General features: G+C 38.2%; 1 protein-coding gene across 2 annotated transcripts in view; it reads right to left on the bottom strand.

Moving 5' to 3' along the window:
- The window catches only part of LOC134536279 (protein obstructor-E-like), a 47,134-nt gene extending 29,537 nt beyond the window's left edge, over nucleotides 1–17,597 (bottom strand). The window contains exon 1 of one of the 2 annotated variants that reach the window (XM_063376024.1): nucleotides 17,424–17,597. In XM_063376024.1, coding sequence (XP_063232094.1) covers nucleotides 17,424–17,499 — 76 coding nt within the window. In that variant the 5' untranslated portion in view covers nucleotides 17,500–17,597. The remainder of the gene's footprint in view (nucleotides 1–17,423) is intronic. The other variant, XM_063376013.1, reaches the window with a different exon arrangement.
- Nucleotides 17,598–19,359: the final 1,762 nt, after the last annotated feature.

The raw sequence follows: 19,359 nt of genomic DNA, 5'->3' as shown, positions 1-19,359 counted from the left end.
AAAAAATTAAAAAAACTTATCCTATCAGTCTCCACGATAGTTTCCGCCCCTGTGCAAACAAATAACAGTCATGTAAAGTTTGAAAGTCTTGTTCGTATCAGAGAATGCAGTGAGGAAAATATTTAACGTCATGAACGAAAATATTCCGAGGACCGATTTTACCACCTCCAGCTAAACCTCGAAGCTAGGTAGCACCCAGGTAGGGAAATCAAAATTTATATCCACTCGAAGGTTAATTTTTACGATTTTATACCAGAGGTGGTTAAATCAGCCCTAAAAGAATAATCAGAAGTTGAAGTATGGCGAACCTTTGTTTAAAATATGTCCTTAATTACTATTTTTATTGTGTAATGAAGGTTTTAAATTGTACAGGACACAGTTGCTAAAACAATACATGTTGCAAACTTTTAAAATATTAATTTTGATCCATATAATCGGTCAAACATGTCTACTTCGCTTTAACATTTCAGAAACTCTAACATCAATTAACTCTCAATGTGCGACATTCGAACATGGGGCCACAGCATTTTAGGCGAGCTTCATCATTATGCTTAAAGACCATCTTGAAAATATGTTATTTTTTTTTAAAACAAATCACCATACACGATAATTCACATCAACTTGCTAGTTTCTTGAGAATCACTATCTATGTTTATTTATTTCTAACTAGTTCAAAAAAAATTCTGTTTCAGGTACATAACTATAAAGAATATACTGACATTCTATTATCCGGAATAATCTATAAACCGACATGGCTGTGGTCCCGAACACACCGGATGAAAGATCTTTCGCCGTAGTAGGAAATTGATAAGAGTATCATTTGATGAATAGCGATGACCAGGTAATGAAATATACCCACATGGCGTGTGAGCTTTAAGGGCCCCGCCTACCTGGGCTCACATACGGTGTGAACAGCTTCAGATGATGGGGGGGGGGGGGGGGGGGGGGGCGAACACGCTATTTGAAAACTGCTCAAGATATCCGAGTGATGTCAGTTTACGTAAAGCGTTTAAGAATTCGCTGAGGATTAATTAATATTTCCTTTTCCGTATTTAGTTTCTAAAATGTATTTTTAGAAGAGTATAAATGGTTAAAAGGCCTGTTTTCAGAATAATATTTAGGCATTGAAATCCCGGTAAACTTATTGAGTTTTTTAAACAAAGTTACAATATATTTTTTTTTCGTAATTTAAGAGTGTAGTAATTTTTTTAAGTAGGCGCTTCTTTGTTTATCTATTTTATTTTTATTTTGGTTTGAAAAGTTTATTTCAAGTCTGTAATTAAGTATAAGACAATACGTTGTCCACGCTTTAACTTCACCACATTCAAAATAAGATGAATATATAAACATAAATATATAAATAAACTAGATAATGCCCGGCATGCGTTGCAATGCCTCAATCAATTTTTTTTTTTTTGTAATTTTTGTAAACGTATACTAAGCATCTCTCTTTATCTCTCTAATTCTCTATCTCTCTATGTATATCTCTATAACTCTCTCTATCTTTCTATTTATATCTCTATCTCTCTATATATCTTTCTAGCGGACCCGACAGACATTGTCCTGCCCAAATGTACTTTTTGTGAGATATGGATATGGCGGTAAGTATTTCTACGCTGGACATTTTGTATCTTCTCATTATACATACCCCTCCTCTTGGGCACGCCACTGCCGTTACCAAAAACCTTTCCCATGGTTACGCAGAAGGCAACAACAATGCAAAAGCCCGTTGCCATGGAGGCTAATTATCAACCATGCTTAGTTTTTTTGCTTTTAAAGCGTGTATTTTTAGTTTTTCTTAACTCAGAATCGAGATAAAATATCCAATTGTGAATCTAAACCATCCTCGAATCCCCGTGAACTCACACACAAAATTTCATCAAAATCGCGTACAAACAGACAGAAAGAAAAAGTACTGTTTTATTATAGTAAGATAGATAGATTATTCTTACATGTTCGCATCCATGCAGTATTTGAAAAATCAGCATGCATAGCCCCACACCTATAACTATACGTATCTGCTGCCCACGACTTTTTCCGCATGGAATTTTGTATTATCTTGCACCATTTAGAAATTTAAACATTATAACATAACAGTTGATACAGTTGTAGTAGTTTTCTTATGTTCACAAATGATAATTTTTCTCACCTCTATTTCAGTCTTTGCAATAAAAATATGTTACTACCTAAATTTTGAGTAAATATGTTTCTACTTTCAAATGTAATGACGGGAAGACACTTCATAAAATGTCTTTGTAAACCACATTTACTGTTTTTTCCGTCTCGAGCTAGAATGTAAAGATTGTCTGCATTACTGACCCGCGAGCAAGCTACATACATTTCAGAGAGAGAGAGAGTGAGAGAAAGACATCTATTGAATGTCTATCTAACTAATTTTTTTATGAGAGCATATTTTCATTAAATAAATCATGAAATCATTCAACGATAAAAGCTGTTTATTTAATTAAGCGGACGGTTTCGCTCCAAGGAGAAAATTGACGCGGCGAGACCTCGTGGACATAGAGAAATTACACACACTCACTATTTGTGTGGCTATGAAACATGATTTTTTTCTGCAATTTAAATTGTAATATACAAAAAGGGTATTGAAAATTGAAACAAATATGGCGACACTATAAACTGTCAGGATCTTTATTTTTTTCTTACTCTCTACTTAGTTCCTTACAATAGCAAAACTTAATGGCTTCTAATAATGCGTTGCAATTTTTGCTTTTAAAGCGTGTTTTTTTTTTTAGTTTTTCTTAACTCAAAATCGAGATAAAATATCCAATTGTGAATCTAAACCATCCTCGAATCCCCGTGAACTCACACACAAAATTTCATCAAAATCGGTCCAGCCGTCTAGGAGGAGTTCAGTGACATACACACGCACACAAGAAATATATTATATACTAGATAATGCCCGGCATGCGTTGCAATGCCTCAATCAATTTTTTTTTGTAATTTTTTTAACTTATACTAAGCATCTCTCTTTATCTCTCTAATTCTCTATCTCTCTATGTATATCTCTATAACTCTCTCTATCTTTCTATTTATATCTCTATCTCTCTATATATCTTTCTAGCGGACCCGACAGACATTGTCCTGCCCAAATGTACTTTTTGTGAGATATGGATATGGCGGTAAGTATTTCTACGCTGGACATTTTGTATCTTCTCATTATACATACCCCTCCTCTTGGGCACGCCACTGCCGTTACCAAAAACCTTTCCCATGGTTACGCAGAAGGCAACAACAATGCAAAAGCCCGTTGCCATGGAGGCTAATTATCAACCATGCTTAGTTTTTTTGCTTTTAAAGCGTGTATTTTTAGTTTTTCTTAACTCAGAATCGAGATAAAATATCCAATTGTGAATCTAAACCATCCTCGAATCCCCGTGAACTCACACACAAAATTTCATCAAAATCGCGTACAAACAGACAGAAAGAAAAAGTACTGTTTTATTATAGTAAGATAGATAGATTATTCTTACATGTTCGCATCCATGCAGTATTTGAAAAATCAGCATGCATAGCCCCACACCTATAACTATACGTATCTGCTGCCCACGACTTTTTCCGCATGGAATTTTGTATTATCTTGCACCATTTAGAAATTTAAACATTATAACATAACAGTTGATACAGTTGTAGTAGTTTTCTTATGTTCACAAATGATAATTTTTCTCACCTCTATTTCAGTCTTTGCAATAAAAATATGTTACTACCTAAATTTTGAGTAAATATGTTTCTACTTTCAAATGTAATGACGGGAAGACACTTCATAAAATGTCTTTGTAAACCACATTTACTGTTTTTTCCGTCTCGAGCTAGAATGTAAAGATTGTCTGCATTACTGACCCGCGAGCAAGCTACATACATTTCAGAGAGAGAGAGAGTGAGAGAAAGACACCTATTGAATGTCTATCTAACTAATTTTTTTATGAGAGCATATTTTCATTAAATAAATCATGAAATCATTCAACGATAAAAGCTGTTTATTTAATCAAGCGGACGGTTTCGCTCCAAGGAGAAAATTGACGCGGCGAGACCTCGTGGACATAGAGAAATGACACACACTCACTATTTGTGTGGCTATGAAACATGATTTTTTTCTGCAATTTAAATTGTAATATACAAAAAGGGTATTGAAAATTGAAACAAATATGGCGACACTATAAACTGTCAGGATCTTTATTTTTTTCTTACTCTCTACTTAGTTCCTTACAATAGCAAAACTTAATGGCTTCTAATAATGCGTTGCAATTTTTGCTTTTAAAGCGTGTTTTTTTTTTTTAGTTTTTCTTAACTCAAAATCGAGATAAAATATCCAATTGTGAATCTAAACCATCCTCGAATCCCCGTGAACTCACACACAAAATTTCATCAAAATCGGTCCAGCCGTCTAGGAGGAGTTCAGTGACATACACACGCACACAAGAAATATATTATATACTAGATAATGCCCGGCATGCGTTGCAATGCCTCAATCAATTTTTTTTTGTAATTTTTTTAACTTATACTAAGCATCTCTCTTTATCTCTCTAATTCTCTATCTCTCTATGTATATCTCTATAACTCTCTCTATCTTTCTATTTATATCTCTATCTCTCTATATATCTTTCTAGCGGACCGGACAGACATTGTCCTGCCCAAATGTACTTTTTGTGAGATATGGATATGGCGGTAAGTATTTCTACGCTGGACATTTTGTATCTTCTCATTATACATACCCCTCCTCTTGGGCACGCCACTGCCGTTACCAAAAACCTTTTCCATGGTAACGCAGAAGGCAACAACAATGCAAAAGCCCGTTGCCATGGAGGCTAATTATCAACAATTCTTAGTTTTTTTGCTTTTAAAGCGTGTATTTTTAGTTTTTCTTAACTCAGAATCGAGATAAAATATCCAGTTGTGAATCTAAACCATCCTCGAATCCCCGTGAACTCACACACAAAATTTCATCAAAATCGCGTACAAACAGACAGACAGAAAAAGTACTGTTTTATTATAGTAAGATAGATAGATTATTCTTACATGTTCGCATCCATGCAGTATATGAAAAATCAGCATGCATAGCCCCACACCTATAACTATACGTATCTGCTGCCCACGACTTTTTCCGCATGGAATTTTGTATTATCTTGCACCATTTAGAAATTTAAACATTATAATATAGCAGTTGATACAGTTATAGTAGTTGTCTTATGTTCACAAATGATAATTTTTCTCACCTCTATTTCAGTCTTTGAAATAAAAATATGTTACTACCTAAATTTTGAGTAAATATGTTTCTACTTTCAAATGTAATGACGGGAAGACACTTCATAAAATGTCTTTGTAAACCACATTTACTGTTTTTTCCGTCTCGAGCTAGAATGTAAAGATTGTCTGCATTACTGACCCGCGAGCAAGCTACATACATTTCAGAGAGAGAGAGAGAGTGAGAGAAAGACACCTATTGAATGTCTATCCATCTAATTTTTTTATGAGAGCATATTTTCATTAAATAAATCATGAAATCATTCAACGGTAAAAGCTGTTTATTTAATTAAGCGAACGGGTTCGCTCCAAGGAGAAAATTGACGCGGCGAGACCTCATGAACATAGAGAAATGACACACACTCACTATTTGTGTGGCTATGAAACATGATTTTTTTCTGCAATTTAAATTGTAATATACAAAAAGGGTATTGAAAATTGAAACAAATATGGCGACGCTATAAACTGTCAGGATCTTTATTTTTTTCTTACTCTCTACTTAGTTCCTTACAATAGCAAAACTTAATGGCTTCTAATAATGCGTTGCAATTTTTGCTTTTAAAGCGTGTTTTTTTAGTTTTTACTAACTCAGAATCGAGATAAAATATCCAATTGTGAATCTAAACCATCCTCACTATTTTTGTGGCTATGAAACATGATTTTTTTCTGCAATTTAAATTGTAATATACAAAAAGGGTATTGAAAGTTGAAACAAATATGGCGACGCTATAAACTGTCAGGATCTTTATTTTTTTCTTACTCTCTACTTAGTTCCTTACAATAGCAAAACTTAATGGCTTCTAATAATGCGTTGCAATTTTTGCTTTTAAAGCGTGTTTTTTTTTTGTTTTTCTAATCTCAGAATCGAGATAAAATATCCAATTGTGAATCTAAACCATCCTCGAATCCCCGTGAACTCACAAACAAAATTTCATCAAAATCGGTCCAGCCGTCTAGGAGGAGTTCAGTGACATACACACGCACACAAGAAATATATATATAAAGATAAAGATAAAGGGACTTTCATTACACATTTATCATCTTTTCTCCGCCATTTAAGGTTACGGTTACCGCTCAAATCTTATAGCTGTCCTGTGCACGCCGTAAATGCTGAGCTGAGAGGTGACACCACAACATAAACAACACCACGGTCGACCTAAAAAATTCCGCCAAGCCTACACAAATACACTCCTTGCTAGGTGGCAACATCAATGGACTGGTTTCACTTCACGATACTTTCGGGCAGGGGCGTTAAATCTTTAGGATTCCCAGGGGGAGGGGGAGGGGGGGTCCCGCGCGAATGCGTGGCTTTCAACCGACACAAGTCACCTCTGGGTAGGGTGCTTGTATGTTGTGCACTGCCCACATTTAGGCCTACATGCAAACAAATAGCATAACATATTAAAATATGTATAAAGTTTTCCATAAAACATAGTTTTGACGTTAACGTTCATGGGCGTAGATCACGGTTGCGAAAGGGAGTATGCCCGGGCTTACCCCTGGAATCACAAAGCCCAGTTGTGCTTGCAAAATCGTAAATGGAAAATTATAAAAGTTATCCCGCGGGCTTCCCTGGGAATCCTACAGATTTTTCTCCCATGTTTACGTTTATCAACCCCGTTTTCACAGTCACGATTTTGCAATAAGCGATCCTTAACAGTTCTGTTTTTTTTTCTTAAAAAGCTCTGGAATGTTTATAAAAAGCGAACTGGAACGCTACTCCAACTCTACTCTATTAAGGCGCAATTGTGGGAGGGGAACGTGAGAATGTCGGCCGTAAGGTCGGAATAACCTGGCCCCCTCAGTGAGGGGCTTCTTAATTCCACGGGGGCCCAGGCACCTCTCCCCCCCCCCCCCCCCCCCCCCCCCCCAAAATCGGGATCTACTACGCCCATTCTTTCGGGAAGTGTAGGGTCCGTAAATCTGTGCGGAGAATCACGTTCGCCATGTTGCTTGGCGGGAGAACCCTGGACGGCTCCGGGCCAGCTCCCTGAGCTGCGTGCTGCAAGCGGCTGCTACGTCTCACAGCACCAGCGGCCGAGCCACAGCTTTCACCGGGCTCTCTGACCTTTCCCTGCGACAACAGCCGGGACTAGCGCTTCGACAACACCACGCAACTTCTGGCTGCATATAGCTCCTTGCTGTATACAACCAGTTGCCGAGAAATAGTTTGTAATGCTTCGATTAAGATATTGTAACTTTGGACAACACATGGCTATAATTTTTTTTTTTTTTGCATATACGAAAAACGTTTTTCGAGATAATAATGAGTGTTTCTTACGAAAAATCGGTGCATGATCGTATATTTTAAGTGATGTTTCATTCAAATATAATTTTTTTTAAAACCATGGAAAAGGTGTTCAATATTAAATAATTTGACTTTATTTTATTTTTTTTTATGCTGGAAAGCTATTCAGGGATCGGTTTGCAAATAACGTGAACTGTACTAAGTTCACTTACTTCGAGCACGAATCAACAAGAACATTTTTGGTAGGTATAATCAACAAAACTTCAAAAAAACCTGTGAAGACTACTTGCGAGAACACCTTTTATGTCTTCCACGTGTGTGTGTGGTTACACTGTTTATAACAAAAAAAAATCAGAGCTCAAAAATTTTTAAATACGTCGTAGTTTAAACGAAGATCCAGTTATCTAGCATTACTAAGAACTCTTCGTTTATCTCTGGGAACTCTTCATTGAAATTTTTCTGCGATTTCAAACAGTGTGACGTGGCTACGAAAAAACCTGTCTCTGCATGGCACAGATTCTAAGAACGGGAGAGTGTGTCAGTCGTATTGCAATGATATTTACTTAAACATTTAAGTGAAGGGAAAGTTGTCACCGTCGACTTGAAAAGATCTTCTTGTGTTCAGAACCAAGCAGCAAAGTGTACCTCCTGACTGTGCACACGCCGAGCAACCATCATAAGCTTGGTGCATTATAATGCCTCTGGCATTTCACGGAACTCCTCCTCCCCCGCCCCCCACTCGAAAGGAACCCAATGTGCCAGATGGACCACCGAAAAAAATATATACTTGGCACTTCTCAGCTTTAAAGTTGCTTGTAGTTGGGTGGGGAAATACTTAAACTTCGGTGCACACTAACAGATGGACTCGCAACTGGAGGTCGGCTACTCGACATCACAGACTTCGCCCGGGTTGACGGTACACGTAGGACTAGACCAGAAATGAAACTGACGCAAGAGGGACCTACAGATGGCCAAGCGTATAGGAAATGAAAAAAAAAAAAAATTGGCGCGGATCGGTCAGTAAATACGTCTTTTATGTTAGAGTAATTTACAATCAGTGGTTGGCGCAGCGGCAAGAATTCTGATTCGTAGAGCGAAGGTCGCGGGTTCGAGTGAAGCCGGACGAAATCGGTGATGACGAGCGGCCGACCTCCCCTTGTCAGCTGAACCCTGAAAATAACGATGTGCTAAAGGACACTCGCCTCGCCTCAGAGGCCTGTCATTTACTTTCAGAAATTGCTTTCCACCTTACGCGATGGTTCACATTCTAGCCCCCTTTCCTTCATCAAAAGCTTAAATAAACTATCGAGAGCAGATGCCACATTTACAATGTTATAATTTTAAAAACTGTATACAATTCTGTTATTTGTCAAATACTGCGGGTTCATATCTCCACGTGGTTGTTTTACAATTAGATAAGAATACAAACAATTTTATTTAATTAGATGCCAAAAGCTTACGAAACCTTTGTAACAGTGTTGCGATGATGATTATGCTCAATATGTAAGAGTAAATAACGGAAGGGAAAGTGGTTTGACTTTTAGTTATAGGACTACCTGTATATCGGAAAATAAACACATAATTGGGCAAGTTTCAGAGCCTTTCATTAAAACATTAACATCTTAACAACTAAAAGTAGTTTCTGAGGAAGCAGTTAAAAAATTTATTTCCACTACGTAAGTGCGTCCTTTAAATATGAAACTGTTAAAGCTTCTGAAAATCAGTGGGATTTCACTGGAAACTCACTGTACAGCTCCAGAAGAATTCGGAATGGACCAGTTTCACATTTTTCCAGCGAAGTGCAACTGATTAGTAGTAGTTTTTTTTTTTTTTTTTTTTTTTTTTTTTAACAGTTTCATATTTAGAGTGCGAGAGTAAATGGAACACGCAAAACACACGAGTTGGTTGTGAGTAAATGGCATTATCTACCATCGCTTACTGAATTTCAGTTTGATATTTTTCTCTTCATATAAATTCAATACATTCCTTAATATTTCTGTATACGTCACTGCGATGCTAGTTGAATTCAGGATATCTTAAAAGAAGGCTGAATTTTATAACAAATTTGGCTATTAAAAATCATACTAAAGTTATTAATATGGGCATTTTAAACTATAAAAAACTTTAGTGACACGAATGAAATAAAAACATTTAAATATCAGTTGCAATGAAACTGCAAATATGTGAATACCAAGTAAGAAAGATTTCATGTTGGGTAATTTTTCACCACAAAACTGCACTGAAGTATTAAATGTTTTTTTTTTCTAGAACTGTGAGTCACGGTGCATGAGTGGTCAGATCAGGCGCCTCTCCCCAAAGCGATGAGGGTTAAAACCCGTAACTTTTCTCAAATTGGAAACATTTGGGTCGTTGCCTAGAGCCGGTGTGACCTCAATTCTGATGATGTGTAAAGACCATTTAATTCGATGCACTAACTCCACTAACTTTTACTGTCCGATTCACAAATCATTGTTAGAGATGGTGAGCCATCGCGGGGAAAATTTGTACTGTTTGGTAGGCTTCGGCACACTTTGCCCCATTTTTTGAGACATGTATTTTTTTTTATCGGTGGTTATCGGCGAAAGAAGCTCGTTCGCGTTCAGCTCGGCCAACAATCAGGAAACACGCGGCTGGTAGCTGGCTGGGAGTTGGGGAGGGGGTGGGGGAGGTCGTGGCAGGCGGAAGTGTTGGCGCGGCGCGCGGCCGTGTAGAAAGCGGGGCCGACTGCGGCTGGGCGCGGTAGCCCCACCTCCCCAGGGCGTCGCGGGTACGTATAACCCCCTCCCCCCCCCTTCCACACCAGGTCGAGCGAGGCGACACGTCTAGCCAGCCCGCCCGGCTGCTGCGGGCTTCCGGACGGCGTTTATCATGATGTGTAACATGTTAGCCCTCGGTATACCACATTTGGTAGGCGTAATTTCGTGAATGGAACAGAAGTCGCGTGTGTAACCACGGTGCTGCCATCTGTGGCGGATGGCGCGAAACCAAAGTTCACAAAGCCAAAAGGAAACTTTATAGTATTAACTGTTTAACTAATTTTAACAAGATAGTCAGTATTTTAGTAAAATTCACTGTCGGAAAGCAGGTTCAAAGCCGATTTATTAAAGTCTTTGTTCGTTACTTTTTTTAGGAGCATTTTTCTTTTATTATTTAAAATTTCTGTGTGTAAATCGAATGATTAGATAGTCGACGTAGCTGCTCCGGCAGCGAATTCTAGCGGCGGGAGCGGAAACTACGTGTGTTTCGCGTCTGTAAATTTAGTTGAAAAAACAATTTGTGTATATTTATCACGCTCAGCATTATTTTAAAGAATTCTACGTTAAATTTCGCGTCCGAGCTTCGTATTATAAGTGTATTTGCGACACAAGGACAGGACACATGAATTTTCTCGTTTACTGTGGTTAAATGTTACGCATCTATTGTTTGTTTTTTAAGTTCAAGTTATTTACAGCCTGTAGTATAAGTCGAGGTGATGACTTATCGAAGTGTAACGAAAAAGGTAACACCCAAGAGTGTGATGCTCGCTTCAGATCATTACAAAGCACAAAGCTTTTACTTTGGCGGCCTGCAAGAGACGAGTGATTGTTGAGCCCCTGGAGCTGCGTTCATTTATAACATTTTACCAATCAAGTGCGATTAAACGCCTTGGATGGCTTCAACAAATATTGCCGAAACGCCATGGACGTGGCCTTAGCTAAGAAACCTTAAAGTGTTATTTTTTATATTTACATTGGATTAATTAAAAAAAAAAAAAAGAGAGAGAGAGAGAGAATTTCACGAATTTCTACTGTACTCGGGCCAGAGATCATTTGCGACAGGGAGAGAGTTTCTGGAACAAAGCAAGTGAGGCTTGGCTCGTAGAAAGTTAAGACTAACAAGAAGTCGATGTTGTAGAGTGGAACATAAAAAGATGGAAACACGCTTCTGTTCAGACGCGGTATGCGATGACCAACTTCGAACAATGTTCCCTGGTTCAAATGACTTTCATTTTCGTTTGGACTTTTTTTTAAAATATAACTGCGTTAACCTCCACTTTTTACCTTCAGAATCATTGACTATTTCACACTGGTGAGCAGTTACAAGGTTCAAAATTGCTACGTACGTGGCTACAGAGGCCCGAGACCAGTAAGTACAACTAAGAGAAGCACTTGAGGGCCCCGCCTACCCGGACACACATGCGGTGCGCAGAGCTTCAGGGAAAACAACGCGATTTCAAAACTACTCAAGATATCCGAGTGAAGTCTGCTTACGAAATACATTTAAGAATTTGCTGAGGGCGGATAAGTAGTTTGACTACCGGATTAAGTTTTTAAACTGTATTATTAAAATAGTTAAAATGGATTTTAAAAAGGCGTGTTTTCAGAGTAATTTCTCAGGCATAAAACAACCAGTAAATATTTTTGAAAGCACTTAAGGGACTTTCATTACACCATTATCTTCGTTCCTCCGCCATATAATGTTACGATTACAGCTCTTATTTCATAATAGTCCGCTCTAGAAGCACCAGCGAGCGACGACCTTGTTATCCGTCCTCACTAACATAGTCAAAATTAGGTAAGTATCTCGGAATTTGAGATACCCAGCTATAAAACTCGTATAAACTTGTATTTTTACATCCTAAAAGTGGTCTCAAAACCTACATATGGTAAGGTGTACGCGACTATTAAAATCTAAGGTCAAAGGTCACAAAAATCGATTTTTCTTTGCACAATTTTTGCAAATATCTCGTTTCCTATGGGTTTTTCGCTATTTGTATTATCAATATTGTACAGGATTAAATTCCCTAAAACATTTGTTTCAATTTTTTCTTTTACGTTGAATAGTTTTCGAGATAGAGGGTAGAGGGCGCGCGGTTAGAGCATCATTTAAGGTCAACCAGTAGTCCCGGTCAAAAACACGCCATATACAGCTTATTTATTATTGATAAATACATAACTATTAATAAATTTCATTTTTTATTAATTACTTGGCAAAACAATCTATATTTAGCGCGTTTCAGCTAGGTGAAGCCTACTATTAATATTTTTCACCTTTAATCTACAAAGAACGTTGGTTACAAATAATCCAAGTAGCTACTACGACCTTAGTTTCTATAAAAATTCAGTTATTTAAAATTACGAAGAACTCTTCGTTTATTTGAGTAAAATTATTCGTTGAAAAGTCCGTGCATTTACATTGATTTCTAACATGGTAGTCAGCCTTGCCACTCCAGCCGTCCAAACGGAAAAATGTTTAACCGAGAACGGAATTTAAATTAACTAAATTCACTCGGGACATACATTAATGCTATGTATGCATAATTATTTGGGCATGTACTACGTGGCGAATACAAACAGGAAGTTAAATATGATCAAATTTTTCTCGTTCTCTTTTAGGGAAAATTTAAATTTTGAAGCTTTAAAGTTAATCATTTCACTGTTAAAGATAACCATAAAATGGCATGAATAGCAGTTGACTGACTAAGCATACAGACTATCGTTTAAGTTTTACTGAAAGACAGTGCAACATAAACACTCACAGACCACAAGAATGCATGTAAGGACTCGAGCGACTGCTTTCACGGTAGGCTGCATCGGCGATTGTGTAAGAATACTTTCAACTATTCAGAAGGTCAAAAAAAAAGTCTGGAGTCCTTTCAGATGCACTTTCCGAGCTTTCTTCAATCTAATGGGTCATTTAGAAGGGCCTCTTAATCAGGGTTTTATTTTTTGTTAGTGAGACGGGAAGATAAGAGTGACGCTCGATGGTTTTTCTAGCGCGGTATCGCCTCTAAGCGTTAGGCTGTGAGCTGGCGCGCAGTCTTCTCGTCTTCCATTGGAGAACTATGAGATTTGAACGGTAACCATAACATTAAATTACGGATAGATTTATATAAAGGAGTAATGCAAGTCACTTGAGTGCTTTCAATAATCAATACTGGGTTTTCCATGCATAAAATTTATTCTGAAAACACGCGTTGAAGCCGTTTTCAATCTTCCGAAAATACCGTTTGAAAATAAAATACAGAAACAGAGCTGCTAATCCACTCTGAGCGTATTCTTAAATGCTGTTCGCGAACAGATACCACTAGGATATCTTGAACAGTTTTTAAAATCGTGTTTGTGATTTTTTTTTCTCTCAAGCTCTGCACGCCGAATGTATGCACGGGTGGGCAGGGGCTTTAAGGTTTGTTCGTAAATCACCTATGACTGTCAGTTCGCCCTTCATGAAGCAAGGACCGCCCTCGGCATGCGCCGGGCTCGAACCAGAGAACACGGAGGCTGCAGACGAGCGCCGAGCGTCCAAGGATAGTGGTCGCCGATGTTCGCGGCCACTTCCGCACAGGCAAGGCTACGAACGCCGGCCGAAGCGAAAAACCCACTGCAGACGGAGTGAGCGGTCTGCCTTGACATTTCACAGCGAGTACAGTTAGACGTTGCAACGCGACGTGAACCTTGCAAAGAAGTTTTTGATTCATTCTCGCCGATCACGCGTTTAGAAGCGCAATGCTCTGCGGAATTACTTAAAAACACCCAACTTTGACAACTCCCCAAAGTAGTACCATTGGTACACATTTTGATGTTGTAAACATGTTAGCTCTCAGTATGCGGCATTTGGTTGGAGTAATTTCGTGAAGGGAACGTAAATCGCATGGATTGGAAATGTGTAACCACGGTGCTGCCATCTGTGGCGAATGGAGTGAATCAAAGTTCACAAAGACAAATAGAAACTTTATAGTATTAAATGTTTAATGGATTTTAACAAGATATGCAGTGTTTTAATAAAATACCTTGTCGAATATCATTTCAAAAGCCGAGAAGTAGTATTTTTTTTTAAGACATTTTTGATTATAACGTAGCCGTTTCATTATCTAGTTTAAAATTTCTGTCTGCTAATCAAATGATGCAATAGTTGACGTAGCAGCTCCGGCAGCGAATTCTAGCGGCGGGTGCGGAAAATACGTGTGATTCGCGTCCTGAAATGAAGTTGAAAACATTATTTTCATACATCTATCACACTCGACATTATTTTAAAGGATTCTACGTCAAATTTCGTGGCCATGTTTTGTATTATAAGTGCATTGGCAACATGAGAACATGCGATTTTGCTCTTTACCAAGGATATATGTTACGCATCATTGACGAGTACTGAAAGACTCGCGCACTTTTTTTTTTCAAATATCACTTTACTAGATTTTTTTTAGGAGCTCTTACAACCAAATGAAGTCGTTTGCAAACACTGTTACAAGAACAACAGTGGCAGAAGGATACTTGTAACATTGTACTATTTTGAGAACTATCCAGATTATGACACAGACTGTCACTGTTTTTGGGACTATGTTGAAATTATTACTTTTCAAGCGTACCTACCCGCTACATTAATACTGCAGTAGTCCTTCGTCTATTTAAACTATTTCAGTTTATTTTCAAACCTGTGGTCTTACTTCTTCTGCATGTGACCTCTCCTCTTAGAAGGTCAGCAACCATCATGGATGTCCGGGCCTTTAATATTTAATTCAGTGGTGATGTATTTAAACCAACTCCTTAGTATTTCCAGCCAGGAAATACTTCTTTACCTGGTTATCTTCTTCCTTTTACCTTCCCTTGAACGAGGAGCTGTAACAGGAGATACTTATCTCCTCGTATTATGTGTCCCAGATATTGCAGCTTTCGAATTTTAATTGTATTCAGTACTTCATATTTTCTCCCCAATTCCTCTATTCATATCATCTTTGGTTTCTCTTGCCATCAGCTCAAACGCAGAATTATCTTGTATGGTCACACATTTCAAGCGCTTCTAGCTTGTATATTTCACTATTTTTCAAGGTCCATGTTTCCATTCCATAGTAAATAGTACAGAACATTTAACGTCTCAAAGTATGATTTTATATTTAAACTCAGCTCTCCATTGCAGAATACTTTCCTCATTTTTTTTGTTAAATATCTTTATAGCGTTACATCTTACTAGGAGAACCTATAGTCTGGAAGCCTAAATCGTGTTAGATACACGGCAGCTCTTAACGCACTGCTGTCACTTCCAAGTTAATAAAATAAAACCATGCGCCATTGTTGTCTGTCGTGAAAAAATAACGTAAACTGGCTTGGTTTCGAACTTAAACGTGTTCCGTCTCCTCTAACGAGTTTGACTCCCTATCAAGCGCGAACTATGGGAGTTGAGAAAAGTACACATTCTTAGTCCTAAGAAAGCCAGTGGTAGTCGACGTGCAAGATGAAGAGAAACCTAAGACCCATTGACATGGAGTCAGACCCCGAATAATCTGCGGTAGTGTTCTTTTTTCTGATTTAATATATAAGTTAGGTTAGGTGTTTCAGATAAATAAAACATTCACAAAAAAAATCTTTTTACTATCCCCTTATGCGTGAGGGTAGGTTTTTTCACGTCTTAGCGAACGTAACTAAAACAAAAGGTTGGCGTGTCCAAGTTACTGCATTCTAGGTCGAGACAGAATGAATCCGTGAAATTTCCGGGCCTCAACGTATGTTCAAAAGAGAGAAAAAAATGTGAGCCAGTCTTTCAGTTTTTGTCAGTAATGTGTGAAAAAAAAAATATTGTTTTCTGATAAAATAGTCGGTATGGTATTTGGTTATGTGCTTTTTGTTTGCAAGAATTATATTGAACAAGTCTTCCGTAAAGAATGTGTGAATTTCACAACTTTATGGCTTTTGGATACGTAAATAAAAACTTCACTGCGTTTTTGTTTCGCCGCGAACAATCTGCATATGAAGGTAAGCAAATATTTGAGGTAAGTTATGACTTGATGAAAAGAGATGTGTTTGTTTGTCTTCTTATCGGTTTGATATCACAGTAACTATACTATATGTTTTCGGACACGAAATTTTAACGTAGAATTCTTTAAAATAATCCCGACCGTGATAAATACGCGCCAAATATTTTTTTCAACTACATATCTGGACGCGAATCACAGGTAGTTTCCGCACCGCCGTATTATTCGCTGCCGGAGCAGCTACGTCGACTATCGAATCAATCGATTGGCAGACCTAAATTTTAAACTACATTATGAAACGGCTACGATAAAAGCAAAAAAGTCTTTTAAAAAAATACTCTACCTGGGCTTTGCACCTGATTTTTTCCACAAGGGATTTTATTAAAATACTGCCCGTCTTGTTAAAACTCATCAAACGGTTAGGACTGTAAGGTTTCTCTTTGTGTATGTGAGCTTTGGTTCGCGCCATCCGCCACAGATGGCAGCACCGTGGCTGTGACACATGTCTGTTCCTTGGCTTCCGTCGCATTCACGAAATGCCGCATACCGAGAGCGTCGAGATGAAGTACAGCATGATGTACTTATTAAAGGTGGGTTTACGATTGAAAATTAAGAATTAAGACTTAAGACTTAGTCGTGTACTTACCATATGACTCTATGTAAACTAGTGGAATGGTTTATGATTGTCGTGTGTGAATTTTGACGGGTCGTGTGCGAACCATATGATGACTTAAGACTTAACAGAAATGGTTATATTTTATATTTTTCGTTAAGACTTAAGGGAAGCGACCAATCACAACAAACCGGAACCTTTCAACCGGAAGTTTATGTCTTATTATTGGACCGAGTGAGGCAGTATTTTGGGTTAGAATTCGTATATTTGTCATTTGTAATCATCATCCATTTCGAAAAATAGATATCCCATTTGTCAATAACCTATTTCAAACCTGCTTCTCCGTTTCGAACAATGGCCGGCCATGTGTTTTGTGCTGTGATTGGTTAGAATTAACGACTTCTATGTCAATCATAAACTGGAAAATGTTGTTTTGACTTAATCGTGTGCTCGATGTTAAGTTATAATTCTTAAGGAAATCAATCGTAAACCCAGCTTAACAGTCACACAGATGCCACGAGTTGTACGCGGAATGGCTTGGATGAACGTCGGGGTGGGGAGGGGCGGTAACTCACGCGAGCCGCCAGTTGCCGCCGCCAGCACCAGGAGAGCCACCTGCCACGCCGCCGTTGTCGTCATCGTGTTCGTCATCCTGGTGGAGCAGCCGAGCGCCGTGGGGACCTGGAGGAGACTGGGCGCCGCGACGCCTCGCCTGGGGAGAGCACTGCCGCTCCCTCCCCTCCTCCGCCCCCACTGCGCCCCCTCCTGCCAACCCTCCTGCGTCTTGCGAAGAGCGCGCATCTCACACTTCCCTCCCCTTTTCCCCTCTCCAAATCACATTTAGACCTAGTTGTTTAGTTTTCTACTTCAAAGCCAAATGTAACCAGTAATAAACCTACTATTTTAAAAATATATATATCTACCCGACTTAAAAAAAAACCATACATTAAAAAGCGAAAAATAAAAAATACAGATTTAATCCAAAATACAACAATGCACGTAATACTTTTAATTCATTTTTGTCTTATTTCGTTTAGTACACAGTATTATAATTACTTGTAAATAAATATATATATATATACATTTATGATTTATTTATACAATTTCAATATGACAATTCTTGTGCAACTAATACCTATAATTTTAATAAAATATTATTATTGGTATGTGCTACCAAATGGTCGGTTTGAAGTCTGTGCCAAGCCAAATAGGTAGTAGGTAGATATACTAAGTTCGCTTCCGCCACATTGCAAGTATCTCCGCGCGTGTGAGAGTAATTGTGTATGGCGGTCTTGTAAGCAAAACAACCCAAGCGGCCAGACACGAGCGGGCAGACTTCATTGCCGGTCGTCTCGAATGATTGAATTTTAGATGCGTTATAACCTAACCGAACCTAACCTAAACTAAACTAACCCAAGCCGACAGACACGAGCAGGCAGACGTCATTGACGGTAGTCTCAAATTATTTATTTTTCCATGTTTAGTGTGAATATAGGTAGGTAAGTAATATATAGGTCAGTTAAGTACCTATAGCAATTAAATTGTCGCTAACTTAGCTTCATGGACAGGCCTACTAAAGTGGCGTCTTTAATGGGTGTTGCGGTACGGCAAATATTTGGTAAAACCCTACACTCAGTTTTTTTTTTTTTTTTCAATAGAAAATGGCACTATCATGACTTATCGTAAAATGAGTGGACAGCCTTTGGAACGGGAAATACATAAGTGGCGTTACATCAAATGTTTAGTAGTGAATGAAATATTTATGGTATCCTACGAAGATTTGTGAATAATCTTTTTACGTCTGCAGGAGTTCAAAAACAATAATTTATTTTTTGGACGTTTCCATTTATTTTTATTTGGCGATGATATGCATTTTCCGCCAGTTAAAGGTCATTGATGTTTCGAACAACCTTCCTGGTTAAATTCAGAAATTCTTTTATGGCAACAGTTCTCCTTCTGCGAACTCGCAATCAATATGCGTTAATGTAGCGGTGTGGAATTTGTCGATTTATTAAATAATTGGCTGTTTGGAGAGCTTACAATCTCACAATTGTAACTTTTGTGTGAAAGACGGCGAGTTGAACAGGTTGATGATTTCGCAGATGGCGCTGCAGTTAGAATTTTTCCAACGATCAGGTTGGTGAATGACTATAACTCTTAAATGACGGATCAACAACATCAGTCAAGTCGCGTTTATACCTTGCACGCTACCGATGAGTCGAGAGAGGCCACAACCTACGGAAAAAGACTACCATCTAAAAATGTAATTCCTGCTGATGAAAATAAATGTGGTGGTTTGTTGCACGTGCCAAAAGTGGACATAGGTTCGAGAGTAATGTTAAGGCGTAACATATCAGTTACTGAAGGTCTCTTGAACGGTTCTATGGGAGTCATACGCAAGTTTAGGTGGCCTGCTCTTCGTCGTGATCAATTAGAAGCAGGTGAACTGCCTGATGCAGTTTGTATCAAATTTTATGATGAGACTATCAGCACTAAAGGGAAAGGCAGGGG

This window comes from Bacillus rossius, chromosome 1 (assembly GCF_032445375.1).
Source record: "Bacillus rossius redtenbacheri isolate Brsri chromosome 1, Brsri_v3, whole genome shotgun sequence".
Lineage (NCBI taxonomy): Eukaryota > Metazoa > Arthropoda > Insecta > Phasmatodea > Bacillidae > Bacillus > Bacillus rossius.
The sequence above is the reverse complement of the archived record's forward strand: the minus strand, read 5'-3'. Positions and strand labels throughout refer to the sequence as shown.